We start from the raw sequence: 25,227 nt of genomic DNA, 5'->3' as shown, positions 1-25,227 counted from the left end.
GCCTATTTAAAATTACCACATTTATTTACAACGCAAAGGAAATTACCAATCAAAAAGTTATCTGTAGTCGACAAAAGAAACGAATAAGATGAAGTTCTGATTTGATGAAACAATTTTAGTGCAGCATACTTTAATCAAAGAAGTCACATCCTTCCATGTTACAGAACTAGGAGTCAAAATAAAGGAAGTAGTTCTTTCTGATTACATTTTTAGTTGAACATTCTTGATGCCTCGGTAACAACATCACGTACAATAAAGAGATAAGCATCAAGGCTTGTTGTCTACAGAAAATGATTCAACTTTTTTTGCAAAAAACAAATATATATATATATATATATATATATATATATACAGTATATATATTGTAAGAAATATTATTTGTCACATTTTCCATTTGTTTATTTAGCTGATAAGATAGTTTGGTGATGCAAAATACAGAGTAAATCAAGAGTTACTAATCAGTTAAAAAAATCACTTATGTAGAATTTTTTTTATATTATTGTGTGGATTGAAGGCTTCATAATTTAACACCGCTTGGTTGATTAGCTATAACTTTTTCTGCGGTTCTACTTTACAGAATCATAAAGAAACTATAGGGATACATTATCCTACTGATTAAGACATATTACATCTCTGTGGTTCCTATCTCTTGCGTTTTCTGTTGACTATTAGCTTTTCCACTAGATAAAGCAAGACCATAGAGTCATTTATGTTGTAGCATTGATAGTGAGAAAAGGTAAGTATATATATATATATATATATATATATATATATATATATATATATATATGCTCAGATACTTATGAATGTGCAGCAATGACTGTGTCCATTTCATAAAATAAAAAACCCTGCATATTACAAGTTATACCCCCATTTTACCAGATAACATTTCATTTTAAGATATGTTGTGATGGTTATATATATATAGTGAATTGCTTCTAGAGCCGATGTATTTTTTTTCCAAGAAACTGCTGAAATAATAATGTGACAGTGTAATTAGCATATCCACACATTTAATTTTAAGCACAGCCGTTTATCATCCAGGGATTCACGGACCTGAATTCATAACGACAGTATGCAGCCAAAGCTTGGTTTGAGCTGCAGGCGCCGAGGCATGTGACTATGGGATGGATCTTTTTTGTTATTGCGTTGATAGTACACAGTTGGAATAGAGACATATTGTCTTGTAATATTTTATTATACTTATCTGTTACTTCTAGTTCTGTTACAGTGACTCTGCTTGCATTCCCATGATCGACTCCCCCATGGGAAACAGATGTTTACTTAAAACAGGGGTGAGCTTAGTGTTATTTATGCCTGGGTGCAGTGTTTCTTTGCCCCCCCAACTAACACACAACTTTGTTCAAATCTACTAGCCCTAACATCATACAATAACGCACAATCACTCTAACACTATACACATACATATATACACTTTAGCCCCTTTGATGACTGTTATGGAAAATGTTCAGACCCTTTTAAGATGGTAGCCTTTCATGTATATAGTTCAATTCTAGGTTTGTTAAAAACATAAAAAAAAGATTTATTTGCAGGACTTTAGACAAAGTAGGTTAATAGGATGGGTGCATAGAGATTGTAAAGCAATCAGAGATTGTGGTCTGCTCTGGCTAAAGAAAAAATAAAATCAACAATTTAAAGTTATGGCCTAAATAAATTTTAGAATTGAGGAATCCAGAGGGGCAATGATAGACAGAGAATATACAGGTGACAGTTTTATCTATGAATGTGTGTTAAGTGCATTTCTTGATTGTCGAGAAAGGAGAACATGCCTTGACCGTAGCACAACAGAATCTTAATGATGTCTCTGCTTAGTTGTCAAGTCTATTACATTGTAAGTCATAGTTGGTTAGGTTCCATACTAAACTGGTATGGCCATAGAATGGTAACTTTCAGCGTAGCTAGGAAAGTCATGGCCAAATGTAGCAGATATGGAAATATATTTTCAGAGGTTCTAAAATGTGGATTTCTGAATTTGCTGGGCTTTAAAAGGTTTTGCAATAAATGAGTGCAAAAAACCCCAACAAATCAAGTCACGCTCCATATTTTTCCTTCATGTCACATTTTCATATATCTTCGTGCTTAATACCTCACTGATTATGTTTAATTTATTTTATGCAAATACAGTGAATAACAACACCCCCCCCCCCAAAAAAAAAGATAAGAGCTACATGTCACTCAGGGCTGAAGTAAACTTTTGCAGAAACATACAAGCTTGGTTTTTGTGCTTTTAGTTTTCAGTCCTTTATTGGTAAAAATATGCATGCTGTCCGTCCTGATGGATTCATTTTTCTTCTATTCTTCCAGCAGAGATATATACTTCTGAACGAAGAGAAAGCATTTATTGCTACCATATTAGGAAATTAGTCTGCACAGCATAAGTCCCTAGCAGTTAGATGATAATCAGCAGGGAAACTGCTATGTCTGTAAGCTCAATGAGCAAAGACGCGACCTACGGTACAATCGACAGGTTGCAGAATGCTACTTTATCACATGCATCTAGCCATGCCGAACTGCTACGATAAGATTAGGCTCCATACTCTGTAACTGCTATGTGGGAAAAAAAGTCATTTGCCTTCATATATTTACACCTGAAATTATCATTAACAGGAAAAGTGTTTCATATACAAAAGATCTTCATTTTTACTATGTAAATGTTATTCTTCATAATTATTACTATTATTTAAGCTGATTTTTCTGTGCTTACCATACTATATTCTGTTTTATGGGGATGTGGATACCTTTCTCCTTAAGAAGTATTTTATACAGTATGCATATATGGGGCATATTATAGGGTGAGAGTTCTTGTTTTTTTTATTTAATAAATGTTGCTCTTAGTTTTGCGGAAACACATTTTTTTTGGTTGTAAAAACTGTTAAATTAATTTTTCTGTAAGAGGTGGTATAAAATGAGACTGTTACAACAGATTACAATAAATAAGAGTGTAAGAAAGGATGCAGTCAGCCTTTTAGGGAGAAGAAAGGTGACCAACTATTAGGGGAAAATGTAAGATGTATTGTGATGTATAATTTAAACTCTTACATATATTATTTCAGTTTTAAAACTCTTACAATGTAATTGGTGAAGAGAAGGGTATTAAGAGACACATTTGTTCATTTTATATAAAACCTCCCCTGCCACATGTGTATGATAATATCATTTAGCTCAACGCACATTTCCATATGCTGTCTTGGGAGGATTACAAAATATTTGAACATTGTATAAAACGATACAAACTTGCAATTGCATAATAGAAAACATAATACAAATGAACCACAATCTAATCACGCTCATTTGCAGTACAAAATGTTGCTAATTTACACCTTGCATATTATTTAGAACATACAATGGAACTAAATTTAAATTTACCATAATCTGCCTGAAGTCTTATCATTTTAAACAGCTCTTTTTAAATCCCCAATGCCGAGTGCAAATCTATTGTCTTGATGGCTCTGGTGGAAATAAAGTCTGCAGTGATTTCTTTCTTTCATGCATCTGAATGCTTAGCACTGCTCTGAACAAAGGTTTCTAATAAGCAGAAAATTTTCCATACATTATTCAAAGCTTGAAAATTAAGCATTCATATTGTTAACTGCTGCGCATGCAACCATTCCCTAAAGTGTTTTAGATTTGATTTTCCTTTTAACCCTGCCACCCCAAAATCATACACGACACATCATCAGTAGTCTACTACAACACTATTGTTGAAGGCAGTCTTGAGTTGAAGAAGTGCTGCAACACTCATCATCTTCAGTCAACAAGGAAAACAGACATTCTGGTCCAGTGAATATCTGCTTCAAAGGGCTTTTGGTCTACAAGCAGTGGAGCGGTATCTGGCCATACCTGCTACCCACCCAGGTTCTGCCTACTCAAGATGCATCATTGACTACTTCCCACCCACTAAAGGCTAGCTCCTAAATACAGCTAGCCCCACACCCTGCATAAAGTCACTTGTCAGAAGAGAGGGAGCAAACTCTATTACGTACATGGTACTTAGCACCATGTACATAATAGAGTTTGCCTATCTGTACCCCTGCCTAGTGTCACCTATGCTCTGTACACTTTGACCAACCAAAGCACTATTAAAACCCACATGCATACAAAAATGGGATCAAACGAAGATAATGCCTACCATTCTTTTTAAGTATCACAATGCCAAACTATATACAAAAGAATGATGGTCACGGGGGCATCAGTGAAATCAAAGTGTATATCAGAGGGAAATGCCAAAAAATAGTAGGACACCAGCAGACCAAGATTACCCTGACCTCAAATATAGATGTCCAGAAATCGTATACTGTTATTGATGTATTTATACTGATTAGCAGTTGTGGAGTATTTTTTACTATGGACAAGGTCAATGATGACTCAACTAGAGGTGCACAGGGAGCAGCACTGTCTTTTGCCAGGGACTCAATATTATGCTCTAAAACAATTCAGTCTACATCCCAAATGCGTGTTTCTATAGAAATACCGACCCTTCAAGCTATGTGACTTACACTTACCTAAAAGTTCATAGCGATATTACGTATATCTTTCCATTACATATTAATAGCTGAGGAAATGTATTGACTTTTGTGATTTGACTAGATATACTGTAGTGCCAACAATTCTGCAAATGCACATATTTCTAAACAGAAATGTTATAGAAGCACTCACGAAAAAACTACATTTAAAACTAATTAAAATCATAAAAGTTGAATCCCTCATTATTAACCACTGCAGTATATTACCAGACAACAGGAGAGGATGGTTGTAACAGCTCTCTTAAAGCTAAATAAGCTAGATACACAAATTAGCATCATTATCGCCAGTATATTTTAATAAGAAAGTATTTTATCATTTAATTGAATATAATGGGTTTTTATGTTGTATGTTACACACCGTATAGGTCATGGAGCAAAGAAATCCCATCTTCTGGGTGTTAGTTAGCATCTTTTGTAATACAGTATTATTTATAGGTGATTAGGAAACTTATCCCACAAAAAATATGTAACAAGGTTTGTCTATTTCACACATAACAGCCTAATGTAAAACATTGTGAATATGTTAAACTAATCTATGCTTATCTGTCTCTGTAGCAGAATCTGTTGGTTTTGTCCTTGTCCCAATTAGTTGGTAGCACAACGTTGGTTGGTCATTATGAGACAGCATGCAATTAGCTACCAATATGGCATTACATAAAAAATAATTAATAATTGCAACATTGCTGCTCTCACTACAACTAATAACACAGGGATATTATGTGTTTGGGCTGTTTGCCAAATCAGATCCGTTATATATGACATATTTCGTTGTATGCATTTTTTTTTCTTGGAAACACGCCCTAGAGGTGGGTCTAGTTTTTTAATATAAATTTTACTGCAATAATTAAGCAAAGAAAGCAGTAGTTGTATTTTTTCTTGGCGGATAAAAGTCCATTGGCATCTGCATGTTCACTTATCCATACACAATACATCTTATTAGGCACATGTTCATAAAATAATAACAAAAAAAATAAGAAGTCATGATTCATGTGTAGAGATGTGCCTCATAATTCCTTGGACCCTAGACTGCTAAATATTTAATATAATGCATTCCTACTAAATTCTTATGAACACATTCTCTATTGAATTCATGTGAACAAAACTTGACAGCCCCCTTAGTTTTTCAATTTTGTACCTAATACTGGCTTGCTTTATAGCCCCAAATTTTCTTGTATAAAAACCTTTTTATTTTTTGTTACCAATGTTATGTTATTTTGTTGCCTTACAATTGCTACGAATAATATAAGCTTAACATAAAAGTTCAGAAAGGGTTTATATTTCAAACTCAGTAATTTATTGTTTGGAAAAATATAATCTCTCCCTGAAAGAATGTGTACTCTTTCTTCTTATTGATCGACCACAGACTTGATATAGAATATTGCTTTTAGCATTTACAGGGCAAAACCACGATATATAGTGCGTGTCCTGTTCCATTTAGCTGTTCTATTATTTCCACAATGTGTGCTGACAGTTCACTGTGCTGTTTTATTTTTCGTCCCTACAGAATTAACGGTTTCCAATTATGTTCTTTTTTTTCTCAACATGGTCGACATTATGCAGCCACATTATGGAGAAACAAACCACGAATCAAAGTAAAAATATCAATATCTTCTCTCACCAGACATTAAACTGGATAGCTTGAGAGGATAACTTTGCAATTAGCAGTCAAGAAAGACTTTAGGCTGCATAATAAATGGGCCTATTCTGTGGCATACTATCAGTATGCAAAAGATTAAGCAATTTCCTGTGTGATGGGAGAAAAACACAATTTTACTTGGAAATTTGATTGTACACCCTAATAAAATATGCCTGGAAATCATTCCAAAGAACGTAAACATTCGCATTACACTATGATTTTATTTTTATTAGTACTGCATCTATGAGCACCAAAAGTTATTTTTACTAGGATTACCAAGATTGGGATATCTAGTTTTCTCAATATCATACTTCCTTTATGACTTAATTTTTTTTTTGAAAAATCCAATATATTAAATGCCATCATTTAATATTATGTCAGGATTCCGTTATCTAGGCCATACTTATATTACTGTACGACTCTGTCATTAAATCTTATTACTTTGATCATTCAAACTCTTATTATTCCCTTAGGCATTATATTTTCTAGATAAGTAACGACCTAGAACTAAATAACATAATAGAGCTGTGTCCTAGCCACTGACCCTAAACTTCACAGAGAGTAACTGACTTTTTATGTAATTGGAACAATCTCTACGCTAGACCTAAAGATCTTTCCACATATTCATCAGCTTCATTAATAAGCATTTTGTCTGTGTCAGCTATAAGTATTCTTTCTTTTCCTGACACCGTTATTAGGCCATCACTAATATCAACGCCATGAGTAGACGTTAAAGATACACAAAGTCCATACTACTGCTGAGTTAATCTAACGTGGTCGTTTCACTAATGGTGAAAGTTTTAAGCATTTATTTCATTCATTTACAATCACGCATAAACATATTTTGCTTTGATTCAAACAGTTTCATTTTAAAGGTATTTTTTGCAGGTGGTATGCTGTCCAATGGTTTGAATAATTCTGTATAATTTACCACCATGTATAGCTAGAGAGGATATGCAAAACACCACCCATTGAGTAAATAGTATGAGTGAGAACTAGCACTGCTTTAATCAAGCTGGGTTGTGGAAAAAAAACTGCCACATTCATCAGCACAAATACATTCTGTCATTAGAATAATTGCACTGTAACAGGGAACATTTACTGTTCCTACAATGCCAGCATTTCAGGGCTTATTTCTGACTCAAAAGAACACAAAGCCACAGCGGTTATAGCAACAATGAAGTACATTTTAGCACTCAGACGTTTACTGGGGAATGCAGCATATTTCCTTAAATGAACCTATCAGTATTAATGAGAAAAAAACTGAAATGGAATGTTCTTTGTGTCGAATGAATTAACATAAATAATGTTTATTTAATCAATAAAATAATTTTGCATTCTGAAGGAAGTTAAAACTAATACCAGATAACATTTAGAACATTTTACATTTTAGTGTGGGACAAAGTAAAATGTATTTAGTTCATGCAGAACTGCACACTTCTATAAACTGATAATAAAGAAAAGTGACTAGTCGGGAAATTAGTAGGACATGGGGTAGGGTGGCAGCTGCCCATGGCGCCACAAGGTCAGAGGACAGCCTAAGACTAGTCTAAGAATTGAGCCCTCTGGTAGCAATGCCTTTGTTTCCCCTTCTGATTACAGAGGCAAATGTGATGTCAGCTCTAGGCAGGACCTTTAACCCTACTCCAGGAAAAGAGGCTCTGGAAAAGTGAATATTTATAACTTGAATGACGTTAACAAGAAAAAGAGGCATCTCTCCATATCTATTATGAGAAATATTATATGTTCTTACCCAATGGTAAAGGTATTGAGAGGAAAGAAAATGTATGTAGTTCAGAATTTTAGCAGTGGCACTGGGCAGGGAGAAGTTGAAATCCCTACAATTACTTTATCATACTTTTGACAAGGACACTTGGCAAAATTTTTATGTTCTTTACTTTTCAGAGAGAAAAATATGAAGTTTTGAAAGCTTTCTACATTAAGATTCATTTCCTTTGACCTCTGATGTCAATGCGCTGGAAGGTACTTTAAGGTCCTCTGTGTGAAGTAAAGGTTATGTCATTTTTCTACACGTCTTCCAGTGCTTAGTTTGTAAAGTAAATAAAAATGAACCATTTATACTGTGATTACTCCTGCTGTCTGTGTTTTTTTGCCAACTTGCTGTAGCTAGGTTTAGGATAATGAACATATACCATGTGCCGAACAGAACAGAACATTTCAAAACATGTCGCCACTTTCCAGAATATCAGGGATCTATCTATATATTTCGTTTTTGGCAAAGAAACTGAAATGATTTGTCCTCTCCCTATTTTCTGAGTCATTGGTTTCTATTATTCGGCTTACAGTTGAAATGTTCTACAAACTTGAGCTTAAGCCTTAGCAATTTGTCGTTCTAGTTAGGATTTCCCCAGAATGACTTATTTTTTTCCGAAACATATTGTAGGTTTTTATCTTTCTCTGATGTGTTTGAATTTTTTTTTAAATACCTGCAAATCGCCAATGTGTTTTCATTGCTTTTAAAAATACCTGAGGTATCTTTTTTCATTAATGTTACCATGCGCCCTACATTTACCTAAGGAGAAAATGTATTTAACCCCTTAAGGACCGGGCTCATTTTTCGTTTGGTACCCTGTGGGACCGAGGCTGTTTTGACACTTTTGTGGTGCTTGTGTTCAGCTGTAATTTTCTCATCACCCATTCAGTGTACCCACATAAGTTATATATTGTTTTTTTCAGGACAAGATGGGCTTTCTTCAGATACCATTATTTTGATCGTATCATCTTATTTACTATAAAAAAAAATAAAAAAAACATGGTGAAAAATTGAAAAAAACCCACATTTTATGACTTTTATTTGAAAAATCTTTTACTCACCTAAAAAGCAAGTAAAAAAACTAGCTAAATAGATTCTACTACTTGTCCTGAGTTTAGAAATACCCAATGTTTTTATGTTTTTTTGCTGTTTTTTGTAAGTTATAGGGCAATAAGTACAAGCAGCGTTTTATGATTTCCAAATCTTTTTTAACAAATCTGGTCAGTCTGCCTCCATCTCCTCTTTGGAACATCTTTGAAGCCGGTTAACTCAATCTAACCCTGTCAAACCATATATTTTTGAAAGCTAGACACCCCAGGGTATTCCAAATGCTGTTATTTTAACCCTTTCCATGCACCAATTATAGAACTACACTTTGTCAAACTTTGTAATAGTAATTTTTTTTAATTTTTTTTTCACACAAATTGTACTTTAGTTATAGATATACAGGTTCTGGTATATGTCACTGTCAAACAACCCCCCAATGTGTGTTCAGGAACATCTCCTGAGTGCAGTGCCACATTTGGGAAGTGCTCTTTTTTTCTCCATTTTGTTCAGTCTGTACCTATGCCCTATCTTTGAGCTCGGCCACTCCAATTTACCCCATCAGCCATTTTTTTTATATATTAGACACCCCTTGGGTATTTGAAGTGCTTTTATTTTAACTCTTTGTTGAGATTTTTGAGAAATTTTAGCACTTGCTCAAAATAATAAACTTTATTTTTTTATTTTATTTTATTTTTTTAATACTTATATTTTTTTTACACATTTTGCTGGTACTGGATGGTTCATCAAGTGACATCACTGCATAGTTATTTTTAAATGTTAGCATTTTTTTTTTTTCCATTTTTTTATTTTTTTTATTTTTTTTTTTGAATATTTTACTAATCACATAGTGATTAGAAAGCTGGGTTCCATTGACTTGCTTGGTTGAATGCAGTACCTGTATTCAACCTGCAAGTGGAGCCAGAGTTCTCTAGAGGGTCAGGAGACCGTCTAGCAAACTCTTTCTTCTTTATTATTTTTTTTCCCGGGCCGCCGCCATCTTGTTGATGGCAAAGATCACCGGCAGCTGCGGCTGTGACCGCTCTCCGGAGCGGTCACAGCCCATCCAAAGGTAAGTGTTTGGTGTTGCTGGATGCCTCCTGATCGAGGCATTCCAGCGACACCATTTAAGTTTAGGAGGCGATCGTTGATCGCCTCCTAAACGCTTTTAAAACGGGCGTCCGCCGCCATACAATGTATGGCGGCTGTTGACGCCCCGGGGAGGGGCCAGACATGGCCCCCGATGCCGATCTCGGCATTACTGAATGCCTCGACATCGAGGCATTACAGTTATGCCGTTTAAGCGAAGAAAGTGATCGTTGAACACTTTCTAAGCTTATTTAATTTTTTGACGGTTCAGGACCGTCAAAGGTCATTTAGTGACCTTCCTGTCATGACGGTCCTGAACCGGCAAAGGTCGCGAAGGGGTTAAATCTTCATTTACATCATGCAAAGTCATGAGAGTGTTTGATGTCTACGGTTGTACTAGTCTTGCTCAGTATGAAAAACAAACATAATACAGGCATACCCCTATTTAAGGACATTCACTTTAAGGATGCTGGCGAGTAAGGACATAGTTGCATCACAACCATTCCCCTGTTCACATAGGCAGACATAACATCATGAAGCCAACACAGTTTGTGTTTTAAGTGTCTTTCGTGGTGTTTTTTTAGTGTATTTTGAGTGTTTTGTGTGTTTTGATGGCAATGACCCGATGAATGCAGTGCAGTACATGCATTGATACGTGCTTCACATTAAGTGCATTTTTGTTTTACATACATGCTCTGGACCCCATTGTATACGTTAATGTGGGGTATGCCTGTATCTCTCAAAATAAGCTGCAATTAACAATGATTAAACCATTAAATTCATAAGGTAGTTGAACTTGGAATATTAATGAGATTTTGTCGTGATAAAATAAAAAGAGATCTTTCTGGCATGAACACATGTGATTTCTTGATGGAAAAGGTAGATGGTCATCTGAGGTTACTTGGTATTGAAATGTATATAAAAGAAACAAAGGAAAAAGTTAGCATTTTTCAAAACCCTGCTTTAACTGGCATTTTGAAAAATTTTTTATCCGCCATTAATTTATCCTAGTACTATCATGGTACCCGCAATTGAGCAATAGGATATAAGGGCAGGAGGGTAGGTAAAGGGCAAGTGAGTAATTATACGATTAGGCACCCAAATGCAAAAGAAACTGCCACACTTGGCAAGAGCAGGGACATGTAGGATACAAATGTCAAAACATACAATTAGGAAGCCTAAAATAATATCTTGATCGAAAAACATTTCTGAGAAAAATCACAAAATTTGGTATTGTTTGTGGAACTATTGAACATATTTTAGTAGAGCCTGGGGAGATGCAGGAAGCACCATTTGACCATTGGTTGCTAGGTTGACATGACTCCTTTTAATTGTTTCTATCCAAACTGCATATTATAAACATAACCCAGTCTGTCCTAGTACCTCGAGTCACCATTAACATGAGATGAATGGTAGACAGACCAGAGAACTTTTTTTTCCCTAAAATGATCCATATATCTTGCAAAGCATTATAGAATTGTTAATTTAAATATGTATTTCATGACGGTTTGCAACTAAAATTGCAAGTTTGACCTATTTCTAAAATAAAACAGAATGTGATATTTTAGATCCAGAGCTGATAATGTGAGTCTTATTGTGATATGCGAGAAATAAAAAGCATTGTTAGCTAGCTTTGCTGTACACACTGGTGATTTTAATCATTCATTTCTGAAAACCTCACATCACTGTTTCCATTAAAAATATTCAGAAATAGCTTTTATAGCTAGTTCTACAACTGCCAAGTAAATTAAAGAAGTATATTTCTCTGGACTGGGATTCTGGGGGCATCCTTGTGTCTAGCATAACTACTGCAACTCTCTTAGATGGAACTATTATTTCATTACCCCAGGCACACTATATTCCATTTGGAAGTACTACATTGCTGCTTGTTTTGTATTGTATATTTCAAGAATATATCCACAAAACAAAGATGTATGTATAAAGTGTTCACATAAGAAATCTTTCACACTGCTGTTTGGAGTCAAATTCAGACAACTCGGCATAGAAACATCTTCCCTTGGCTGGAAAAAAATGTCCACATGACTACAATGTGATGTGTGTAATTGGACCTGCTAATTTAATCTGTGTTGGATGGCTACACATCTAAGTAGTAAAAGCTTTTCTATCCCATCCATATTTAATTAGAATGTCCACATTACTGGGTCTGGAGATCAAAAGAGGCTTTTGTTTGTGCCACATTTGTCTGTGATGATGCTCTGCCCGCTTCTTAGGGAAAATAACCAACTTGTATTTAATTAGCAAATCTATGCATTTTGGATATATATATATATATATATATATATATATATAGAGAGAGAGAGAGAGAGAGAGAGAGAGAGAGAGAGAGAGAGAGGGCGGGGGGTTAACACACACACACATATCCTGTACATAAATATTTGCACCAATATCTGTATAATATATATATATGCACATGGTGCATGCATTAACACACATATATCCTGTAACTAGATCACAGACATGAAAGCCTAATTAGTAAGACTGAATAAACACCATACTACGGGTTTAAGTATGAAAGGGATAGTCATGTGCATTTGTTTTAAAATTTGGTTTACTAGCCCCTGCTACTGTATTAAGTGAGAAGTGTTTCACACTTAATACTGCACATGAGAAGAGTAGGAGCTCATTACAAGGGTAGGAGTACAAGCAACTAAAACTGCCTTCTTATTCTGTTTATGTGATCCTGCACGTTTATGGAAGGGTGATCACAAGGATCCAAGCATTGGCTTAGCTCAATGCTTGTTTGGCTTATGTTCGATGATCTTATCACAGCAGGATAGCCCTTATCTGCAGGAAGCATTTATACATATTTGGAAATTCTGTAGGGTTGGCTTTGGGAACAACAGCTTATTATTGGGACTCTAGAGTAGCCACCCATCTTCTGGTACATTGAGTGGCATAAGGTTTCTGTCACATTAGTTTATTAATCTTATTCTGTCAATTCTAGTTTTGTCATACCCTTTGAATGTATGTATTGTAATACATGTATCTTTGGTACTGTATAAATAAAAGATAATAATAGAAACATCACTTAAACATTGGAAGTAAAATGCCCGGAATGTAAGTGTACAGTAATCGCAATTATATGCAGAAGAACTTTTGTTTCAAACTTGATTAAAAACCATGCTGACCTTGATGATTAAACCGTATGCCTGATAAGCACCAGTGGTACTTTCAGTACACTATGTTGTGTTTTTTCATAATTAACATCACTCTATGTGGCTGACAATGTGTATAGGTTTTTCAGAAAGTCTTATCAGCTACCTGGTACTTTGCATACCATTACCCTCTATAATCCTCCTCGATTTAAAACTCTAATTAACTTTTTAAAGTGTTATATTCTTGATAGGAAAAATATAGTTGTGCATGGATTCCCATGCACGGAATGTATTACAGTTCAACAAAATAATTTAACAAACTATTTAAAAGTGTTTTTTTACTTTTCAGATCCAGCAATGTGCCATTATTCCAACCTAATATATGGTCAAACAGGAAAAACTGTAGAAAACATATAACACTTGTACTTGTACTGAAAAATTTACAATAAAAACAAAACTAAAAGAAAACATATAACATATAAATTCCCCCTTAAGTAGTACAGAACAAACTTATGTCAATTGGGGTCAAGTGGGTTGCTCCTGTAAGATCTATACATCTGCTAATAATTGAGTTGCCACAATGTACATTTTTTAGCTTTTTAAATTGTACTCATGTTATGTTTGCATGACAGGAGCCCTTTAAATATCTGTCACTGTTACCAGTTCTCTGTCATCAATAATACAAACCCCACCTTAAAGCAGGCTCTCTAATTGTCTCTAATTTTGTCAAGTCAATTTGCTGCTCATGCACACTAAGACTTACAGCCTAATTTTAGTAGAGGCTAATTATGCCTGTGAAAATTCTATTTACATATCTCTTTTTTTGTCGCAAGCAGGCAGGCACACATTTTTAGATATGTGCTACGAATACAAAAGATTTATCTTGTGGCTTTGGAGAAGAGATCTTTGGATATTTTCTTTTTATTTGCTCAGTGATAAAATGATAAAGAAAATTGGCTCCTCTTTTTTTTATATAAAGTGCTAAAGAAAAAATAAATCCCTCCTTAAAGTAGTGAACCATTACAGTAAATATGTACTAGCTAATCTCTTGAACCCTAAGAAAATGTTCAACCAAGGCAAAGCCATGGAAAAGAATGAAGGGCAAGAGTGTATAAAAAACATAGGACAGGAATGACCACCCCTAGGCTTTGAAAGCCACATACAGGCCAGTATTTTTGGATTTGCCTGCGCAAGCATTTATAGCCCAATGAAAATTATTAAAATGATTAAATGACTTGAGTTAAAAGTAAGGTTTTACTAAAAATGTGGCCTGTTTGTGGCCCTCGAGAGCTTGGAGTTCCCTGCCATAGGGATTTATTTTCCAAACAGCAAGTTTAAATGCATTGTGAAGGGTCTAACTTAGTATGAGAAGTACCAAGATGGACGAAGATAAACTTGTTTCGTTAATTTGTAAATTATCACCTCAAATCACTATATTTAAGTGAACAGCATAGTCCTGCAACACAGGGTCAATGATGAAATGATTTATGAAACTATTGGCTGTTCTATAAACAAAGAAAAAGCAAGTTTGCAAACAATGCACAGTTAGATGATTCAATGCAATTAAAACATAATGATCCCATGCTTTGGCTGAACTGTTGGAATTTCTAATGAGGTAAAAACAGACTCCTATGAATATTACCTAAAATTTACCAGTTAAACGGTTAAGGTAACCTTATGTTTAATTGCCTGGATGATAATATGAAAGGTTGTTCTTTTATTGTAACTTTTGTCTCTTTTACCTTACATACGGGCTTTAATGCATATGATTGCAGAGTGGACCCTTTAAACTATTCCTCCCTCCATGCATTATTCCTTCCCCCAGGTGCCCACATGGTATACTCAATGTCAGTCAGTTCCAGCACCGGCTTATGTAAGATTTACAGGGGGAGTAGTCTACTGCGTAAATGACAAGAAAGTACTCACACTGATTTTAAACAGCCAATCAGTGGTGTGGATACAGTACCAGGGAAAGGAGCTGCAACTTCTCCTTAAGGTATGTAATTATTGTTTAACAGGTTGAAGAATGCATATTAAAGTTTACAGGTGGCCCACCTATGTTACACCAACTTCTGTATACCAACTGCCCGCCCCTCGCAAAATATAACTGGAGCTAGCCCCCATATGTAGTTAACCCTGCCCCCTGAGAAAGCAGCCAACCATGAAACACAGATGCATTAACCTTTCAAGGAACCTAACAGTAAAATAATGTGTATCTCTTTTTTCCTTCAACATGACTAAACGCCCGTTTTTTTGGGACAACGCTCATGATTACCGTAAATCCAAGTCCTCGGGTGGCAAAAAAAGCCAACCATCTGTTATCCAGTATTTACTACATCCAATTTATTTTGGCTTGTTACCAAGTACTGAAAACACATATTAGTTAGCATTCAGACTCCGCTTGTGTTATATTTGAAATGTCAGTTTAGTGTTCCATTAAAAAAACAAACAATCATATATCTCCCAAGAGCCCTTTACATTTTAAAGCAAATCTGATAAAAATGTAACTTAGCTTCTTATATCCAGCTAGCAATCTGTTCTCCCAGACATTGTGTCTCTTGTGTGAGATTATTTAGACATAGAGTTATGTCAGGGTGAATCTAAAGAGACTCCAAGGCATTCTTGGAAGATATGTGTCCTAGGATTCTCTGGTACAAGCCCACTGGGGTCAGAGTATTATTTATTTTCGTAAACTATTAGCATTCAAATATGCCAGAAACCCCCCCGCCCCCCCAAAAAAGAAACAACACTGTAAACATGAAAAACTATATACGAATGCCCAAGAGCAAAGAAAACTCCTGTGCAAATAGCAGGGATGCTGGCCTTCTGTCGGATGTTATGTTGTCTCTTCAAATCAAAAGCTAATATAATCTGCTGAAACATTTTCCAAAAACTCCGATAATTTGTATGATACAAGCCAAACATTTTCTTTATGTGATTGACTCCAGGATTCCAGCTTCACGCAGAGTGCTCTTAGTTTCTGTAATATAATTCTTTAAGGCTGAATTAGCTGATAGTGGAGTCTTTTTTTTCTAAGAAAGACTTCATGTTATCTTTTCACATGTGCTTTCAGGCTACAGGAGTACTTAGATTTGCTAACCTTACAGCACAACAGAATAAATCCATTCAATAAAAAAAACCAGAACGCACAATGCTTATTTTTCAATATTTAAATATTCAAAACATCTGGTGTATTCTACGGCGTAAATGCTATGTGGTTATACTGTAGATTATGATGGGGTTCTAATTTTAAAATAACTAGATTAAGAGCGGTTCACAGAATAAAAATGAAGTCGTTGAAACAAAATGTTACTGGAATTTTGTCATGGGAAAAGATGCACATCCGTATAAACACTTAAATAGGTCACATTCATAACTGCAGTAGTAATGAGGTTTAGTGACGCATTACAATAATCCTTTCAAATACCACATTACATTAACTGCTTTGAAAAGATGTTGAAATTTGTCAAAAAAAAAATGAAACAATGAAATAATATAATTGCGTGCTATTAAAATATAAAAACTGTAGGGTATTTGTAAATATTTTATTTATTGTAAAGGCATTTGTAGAGATCAGTATATAGATATGGGATCTCTAGTTTGACAGGTAGATAAAACGTGACAGACCATCACAGTCATTTTCTTTAGCTAATTGCAAAACAGATTACTTTATTTAAATTGAAAACCTATTCTTAATAGATAATTGTGAAACCATGGGCAAATACACATACAGAGAGGACTTCTTTATTCTTGATTCTGCATTTTATGTTTATATTGCTTTACATTATTAACACACCTGGGAACCTCACAGCCCCTGGAACTCTTCCTTTCACCTTTATAGTGAGGCGGGAAATGGGTATTTGTAAAAATAAAAATTTCCTGTACATGTCTAGCCCCCAAAATAGTTGAAAGTGGCACAGAATAGGGGTGGTCAAACATAGCTTCCACACTCCGAGGTTCATGACACTGACCCAGAAGGTCACACAGTTTGCTGCATATCTGATATACACTCTTTGGGAGTCTGACCATACCCTTTTTTTCTTTTGTAGTGTCCCTATTTGGCCATTTTCTAGTAGTATGTAAGGAAAGCTCTCTGTGGTCACAACAGTATTCTAGTAGAGATATCTGCAAAATGTTGACCTACCATGACTGGACCAGGGATTATTGATCTATGGAACCTACATCACATGATGGAAGAAAAGGTCCAGGATGTGACATAGCAAGCATTAACATCGTAATAACATAATTTTAAACAGATAACATGTGCTTTCTTAATTGACACATCAGTTTATCAGAACCAGGGTTCTAAAACTCAGGATATCCCAAACTCCAAACAAGCATCTCAATTAGCAATTCACTGAACTACTTGTTTTCAGGCAAGAATACCATAAGTCCTGATCTGTGTTTGGCCTTCGAGAGCTGGAGATGTGCACTCCTGCTTTAAGCAGAAACTGTACAACATTCACAAAATCATCTCGCATCTAAGTGCATTATACACAACATTTTACAAATTGTATTAGGCTTATATGAAAGAATTTGCATTTCAATATTTATCTGTAGAAGACATTGAAATATAATTCTATCTTAGAATAAATAGATAAATGCTGAACTGTGTGTGTATGCGTGTGTATGTGTTGAAATCTATATTTCAGTGTAGCAATTGACTGCCTCGACTAGCTTTATTGATCTGAATGTATTTTACACTACTGAAAAGTTGCTTACAACAGGATCCGCTGCGATCTGCAGTATGCCAACTAATATCAGTGTGTTGACACAATGGGTGGTGGAAGCTCTGACATGGTAGGCAGTTTCAGTTCTGTAAATATAAACATGGTGCAATGAGACTTTGGGTTTGCTGTTTTCCAAGCATTGCCTGGATTAATTTTGAATATTTGTATGGGCAATATATGCTATCCGTACTAATTAGGCTGAAATTTATATGAGATTCAAAGCCCAGTGTCTACAGTACTATCAATGTAAATACAATGTTTGTAATGGACTCTACAATTAATAATCAGGGCTGGATTTCCTACTAAGCAGATCATATACACATGCCAAGAGCACTGTGATGGGGTTTAACACAAGCGCCATCTAGTAAAACTCAAGACCCTTTGACCACCTGCCAGAGCCCCCACAATGTTGCTTTAATGTTTTTAGTGGGGACCTTTAGGGATGTGTGGAGAGGGCAACTGGTCTGTTTCTAAAGATCCATTTTTATTATTTTGTTTCAGAATCTCACCACTGGTAGTAATATTTCAGTTTAAGACTACAATTAATCAGAATCAATAAAAAAAAAAGATTCATATAATTAAATAGGAACCATAATACTATAGCAATTGGCAATATGGCAACTCAATAACTTTATTAGTCAGCATAAATCAAAGCTTGTGTATAGAATCATGTCACACACACACTTTTTTATGTATGTGTAAATATACATTTATATGCAGGCTTTGAAAAATTACATTAAAAAATATGGTCAACAAAAAATGGTGTTTAGTGTTTCCAAACATAAACTTGACATTACAATCTGCTCTGATCAGAGATAAAATCCATTCTTTCTATATCCTATGCTTTATTTTTTGCAACAATGTCTGTTTATGTGGAGACATTTAACCTCCAGCCATACAATTCCTATGCTGTTCAATTCCAAGCGTTTGGTTCATCACATGATTTTCCTTTTGGATCATTTTACTATCCCCAGGTATCATACACAAGCTTCATTTCTTTTAACTTTCCTTTTTTTCACCAAAAAAAAATTTGCAACCTCTTCTACTGCTATTAAAGTGCCTAAAGGGAACACTTGATCAAAGGCCTCAGCTACTCTTCTGTTGATCTTAGCACTTTCTCCTTAATGAAAACTGAAAAGCATGCCTTTTCAAGAGTGTTATATTTGAAGTTTTTGATCTACCAATCACAGTAAGTGAGCAGAAAAAAGGCAAAGCCTGCACTTTGTTTTATTCTATATGTGCCTCACCCATTTAGTCTTTTGAGCTTAATTCTCTTCTCCATGTTGGTAAGGTGGGGCACTTGAGAGTTATCTCATCGTATGCTTAGTTCTCTGTCTTAGCTCAGTTTTATTTTCAATATGGTTTAGATACATATGTTTTAAATAGTTCATGGAATAGTCTTTGTGGGCTTTCATGAACTGGTGGCAAGGTGAAATCTAATGGTCATTAGATGGAACCCAATCAGTACTTGTTTACCACAGGCACAGATTATACATTTGTTGCATGGTTGTAACTCTAAATGCATCATCTACAGTCTTAAAGAACAAGAAGATACCAGTGTGGCCTAACAGGATGAGCTTTTAAAACATTTTTATTTTGTATTTACTAATGAATTTTAATTAAGCAAACCTAATTATATAAAATGGTGATGCCACTTACCTGACAAGCCACCAACATCCATCTTTTTTAGGTTCTTTGCCTCTAGAATAACAACTGTCAGTTTGCCAGCCGTGGGTACATAACGGAGGGAGAAGCAGATGTCACCCAGTTTCTCTTGCTGAGAAAACATATCAAACAGTAAATCAATGAGGACGTTGGGAATTAAATGCTTTTTAATAGTGATTATCATTATAGATAGATTCCTCTTCTACGAAAATTTACATGATTACATTTATAGTCACTTTTTACCTAGATCTACATAATGGCCCATAATACATCCTTCTTTGGAATGTAGACTTAGATCACTTTTCTTGTATTGTTTTGTAAGTTTTGTTTAAAGCAATAGGAATTAGAAATACTGGAATTCACAAGCCAGTTCCCCTTCTCGAGAATGAACCTCGAACATATGTTACATATATAAGTAAAATCATCAGGTACATAATGTACAAAATGTAATTAACCCCATTTTCAGCCCATAATAGTTTTGCAACTTTCCCATAGTTTAAAGCTACTATAAATGCCAAAGAAGTTGCAGAAGATATTTGTATACATATTTGATTTGAATTGTTCCTCTCATGAAAAAGAGTTTAACATTTTTTCAAATAAGTATGTTATAGGCCTCCCTGGATTCAAAAATGTTATGAAGTAGAGAGTAAAGGTCTCTGGTGATCTAATTAGCTCACATAGGTATCTGGTGGATACCATGACATACACTTCATCTGGCCCTGTAAATATATATTATTTATGTGGGTACATTTCTTTGATCATTAAATTATAATTTTAATGTAGTCTTTGATGATTCCTTACATGCTAATCACAGACACAGCATTAACCTTCTCTTTAAGAGTATTTAACTGACACTAAGCTATGGTAACTTCTCCTTAACACGATCTTGAAGATTGTGATTACACTCAACAAATTGATTTCTACATGATCAAGTTTTATTGTGTTACACTGAAACAAATAAACATTATTTTAATGGAAATCAGAAGCCAATGATATTTATCTTTAAACTTAAGTACATCATCAATGGACAATAAAAAAAGATATATAAATGGCAACTGCCACCCAAGACTGATCCAAAATTGTTCACAAAAGGCCTGTCCAGGTCGGATCAGACTTTTGTGAACAATTTTGGACCGGCCCAAGGAGGCAGGAACAAAGTGGTGTCACAAAAAGCGATGTGACATGACCCTGCAGCCAGGGCCGGACTGGCCCACCGTGATACCGGGAAATTTCCCGGTGGGCCGGAAGGTCCGTGGGCTGGGCGGCCGGCAGACTTACCATGAAGACAGCCGCTGAGCGGCTGCAAATGGCAATGAACGCCTCCCTCGGTGCCAGGGGCGGGCTGGGCAGGGGGGCAATTGCCCCCCAGGCTTCCCGAAATCTAATCAAAGCGGCCGCTGGGCGCTGATGCGGCCGGCCGGCATCAGCACCCAGCAGCCGTGTGCGATGGCCGTCTAGTGATGGGAGCAGTGTGAGGGGTGAAAGCTCCGCCCCCTCGCACTGACCTTTCACCCCTCACGCTGCTCCCATCACTATGCGGCCATCAGATTTCTGGGAATGTAATCTGAACGGCCGGTGCGTGCTGATGCCGCCGGCCGGCTCTGCTTTAATACTTTTTTTTACTTTATATGGCAAGCCGATCCAGCTTACCATATAAATAAAAAAAAGTGTTAAAGTAGCTCCGGCCGGCGGCATCAGCACGCACCGGCCGTTTAGATTACATTCCCAGCAGTCTGATGGCTGCATAGTGATGGGAGCAGCGTGAGGTGGAAGCTCCGCCCCCTCGCACTCAGACTGCTGCAGCACCGGATGTCAGGTCAGTGGCATCCTGTCAGCATAGAGGAGAACAGTGTGCAGCTACCAGGAAGTCAAGAGAAGTAGAAGGTGAGTAAAATAATGTATTTTTTGTACTGTATAATGTTTTTTGTATTTGTTAAAAACAAAAAAAATCGGCATGTGTGTGTATGTAAGTGTGTCCCCCTATATGCCACTCTGCCTCCAGAAATGCCTTATACCCCCCTATATGCCACTCTGTCCCATGATATGCCTTTTAACCCCCTATATGCCAGAGTTGCATATAGGGGTATAAGGCATTTCTGGATGCAGAGTGACATATAGGGGGTCAAAAGGCATATCTGGAGGCAGAGTGGCATAAAGGGGGTTAAAAGGTATATCATGGGGCAGAGGAGCATATAGGAGGGTATAAAGCATATCGGGGAGGCAGAGTGGCATATAGGGGGCATAAGGCTTTTCTGGAGGCAGAGTGCCCCATGATATGCCTTTTAACCCCCTTCATGCCACTCTGCCTCCAGAAATGCCTTATACCCCCTATATGCCACTCTGTCCCATGATATGCCTTTTAACCCCCTATATGGCAGAGTGGCATATAGGGGGTTAGAAGGCATATCATGGGGCAGAGTGGCATATATTATTTTTTATTTAATATGGCAAGCTGGATCGGCTTGCCATATAAAGTAAACAAAAATGTCCCATGATATGCCTTTTAACCTCCTATATGGCAGAGTGGCATATAGGGGGTTAGAAGGCATATCATGGGACAGAGTGGCATATAGGAGGGTTGAGGCATATCAGGGAGGCAGAGTGGCATATAGGGGGGTATAAGGCTTTTCTGGAGGCAGAGTGCCCCATGATATGCCATTTAACCCCCTTTATGCCACTCTGCCTCCAGAAATGCCTTATACCCCCCTATATGCCACTCTGTCCCATGATATGCCTTTTAACCCCCTATATGCCAGAGTGGCATATAGGGGTATAAGGCATTTTTGGATGCAGAGTGACATATAGGGGGTCAACGGCATATCTGGAGGCAGAGTGGCATAAAGGGAGTTAAAAGGGATGTCATGGGGCAGAGGGGCATATAGGAGGGTATAAAGCATATTGGGGAGGCAGAGTGGCATATAGGGGGCATAAGGCTTTTCTGTAGGCAGAGTGCCCCATGATATGCCTTTTAACCCCCTTTATGCCACTCTGCCTCCAGAAATGCCTTATACCCCCCTATATGCCACTCTGTCCCATGATATGCCTTTTAACCCCCTATATGGCAGAGTGGCATATAGGGGGTTAGAAGGCATATCATGGGACAGAGTGGCATATAGGGGTATAAGGCATTTCTGGATGCAGAGTGAGGGTATAAAGAGAGGGTATAAAGCATATCAGGGAGGCAGAGTGGCATATAGTGGGGCATAAGGCTTTTCTGGAGGCAGAGTGCCCCATGATATGCCTTTTAACCCCCTATATGGCAGAGTGGCATATAGGGGGTTAGAAGGCATATCATGGGACAGAGTGGCATATAGGGGGTATAAGGCATTTCTGGAGGCAGAGTGGCATATAGGGGGTTAGAAGGCATATCAGGGGGGCAGAGTGGCAAGCCTGGGGCAGAGGTGCATAACTCGGGGGTAGGTTGTCAAATGAAAGGAAATAAAAACCAAACATGTCTCAATCATAGCTTTTATTAAATATGGAAAAAATAGTCTACATGAATTAATAAAGAAATAAAAGTTTCTTACCAGAATATCATGAAGAATAATGTGATCAGTGTTTTGTTCCACTAAATAAAATGGAACTCTTTCATCTAAAAATGTTCGCAGTAGTAAATGTTTTGATCCTATTATGTGTAATGTATTTCATTTATTAGGGCCTTTTAACACTTTTGCTTTCTGGCATTTTAATACAAATAATGAGATAAAAAGAATGGCACATAGTGTGACTCGGGTATGTATAAGGGGTGCGTGTGGGTATAAGAGCTTCAGCGTGAGATAAACTATATGGGGCTGGTCTCCAAATTTTTCCAGGGCTGCTTTTCAGTCCCAGTCCGGCCCTGCCTGCAGCAAAAGCGAGGCTGCTCCATGTGCATCATGGAGCAGTCAGAGAGAAAACTGTGGGTGAGGTAAGGAAGTGAGGGAGTGAGAGAGAGAAAGTATGTGTATGAGTATATGTATGTCCGTATGTATGTATACATTTTTGTATGCGACGATGAATGTGTATATGCAAGCCAGCATGGATGTAACATAGTAACAGTTTGTAAGGTTGAAAAAAGACCTAAGTCCATCAAGTTCAACCCTTTTACCTATGTGTATGTGTAAGTGTGTGTGAGCATAAACGTGTATGTGTAAGTGTTTCTGTGTGAGCATGAATGTGAGGATGTTAAATGTCCATTTAAAACATGATATATCAACATTTACAATATTTGCATTATTAGTTTATATACAAGAATGATTATTTGCAAATAATAGTCTATAAAAATAATATTTTATATTCATAAATTAATCTCAAAGTACCGTATTTGCTTGATTATAAGACGACCCTGATTATAAGACGACCCCCCAAATCTGAATATTAATTTAGGAAAAAAGAAAAAGCCTGAATATAAGATGACCCTATAGGAAAAAAGTTTTACCAGTAAATTTTAATTCATGTAAACAATTTTTTTAAATAAAAGCTATGATTGAGAAAAATATTTTGGGTTTATTTCCTTCTATTTTCCAACCTGCCCCCCCCCCAGTTATGCACATCTGCCCCATGATATGCCTTATACCCCTATATGCCACTCTGGCATTAAGGGGGTTAAAAGGCATATTATGGGGCAGAGTGGCATATAGGGAGGTTTAAGGCATTTAAGGAGGCAGAGTGGCGTATAGAGAGTTAAAAAGGCATTTCTGGAGGCAGAGTGGCATTAAGGGGGTTAAAAGGCATTTCATAGAACACTCTGCCTCCAGAAATGCCTTATGCCCCCCATTTAACACTCCCTCCCCCTCCCTCCTCCAAACTTAGTCCATCGCGCAGACCTGTCGGGAACTCTGATCTCTGACAGCCGGGCTACTAGCCAACCCCGGCTACTAGCCACACCTCCTTCCGGCTGCAGCGTAAGTTGTCTACGCGAATCGCGTAGACATCTACACACTGCCCCGGCTACACACCGGGGACTCAGAAGCACCGGTAAGTGGGGCGGGGGGGTTGGAGACAGGAGGATCCAGATCCTCTGCAGCTGCGAGGGATCTGGATCTTAGTCGTCTCATAGTCAGACCTATTTGAGGTCTGATTATAAGACGACCCCGATTATAAGATGAGGGGTATTTTTCAGAGCATTATAATCGAGCAAATACGGTAGAACATGTGCTAATTTTAATTCTCATATCAAAGCTGTCCCATGTAAAAAGTACTTATATATTTTATATTATAGCAGGATGTCAGTCACATTATTCTCCCAATGCACCACAAACTATTCTAAACCTCATAGGGTTAAATGTAGGGATTTGATTTGTTACAATGACATTTTATTAATAGTCATGCTCAGTGTCTTTGTCGGCAATCTCATTGGCCAGTTTACAATCAGCTTCATTAAATTAACAGAGGCACACAAAAGATTCTAGGAATAAAGTCATATTGTTCACAGTTCCTCCCTTACTACCTCTGTTCAAGTACTCAAAGTAGAGAATGATGGGAGTGGCGTTATCATCTCATAATATCTATTCAACAAATCTCAAAAGCACAACATGAAACTGATTATTCATTTGTGTTCTAGAATAAAATTAATCACAAAATGCAGATGCTAAAATACAGTGTGTCCAAACTGCAGTCCTGACACTGACCTAGTTACATAAAGAAAATG

At 36.7% G+C, this 25,227-nt stretch overlaps 1 protein-coding gene across 1 annotated transcript in view; it reads right to left on the bottom strand.

Moving 5' to 3' along the window:
• The window catches only part of LOC149302741 (synaptotagmin-1-like), a 76,928-nt gene that overhangs the window by 7,896 nt on the left and 43,805 nt on the right, over nucleotides 1–25,227 (bottom strand). The window contains exon 6 of the mRNA XM_089481959.1: nucleotides 19,593–19,710. Within this exon, the coding sequence (XP_089338085.1) occupies nucleotides 19,593–19,710 (118 nt within the window). The remainder of the gene's footprint in view (nucleotides 1–19,592; nucleotides 19,711–25,227) is intronic.

The sequence above is a fragment of the Sceloporus occidentalis genome, unplaced genomic scaffold, assembly GCF_023333645.1.
Source record: "Sceloporus occidentalis isolate IW3139 unplaced genomic scaffold, rSceOcc1.0.p SCAF_17, whole genome shotgun sequence".
NCBI classification, from domain to species: Eukaryota; Metazoa; Chordata; class Lepidosauria; order Squamata; family Phrynosomatidae; genus Sceloporus; species Sceloporus occidentalis.
The sequence above is the reverse complement of the archived record's forward strand: the minus strand, read 5'-3'. Positions and strand labels throughout refer to the sequence as shown.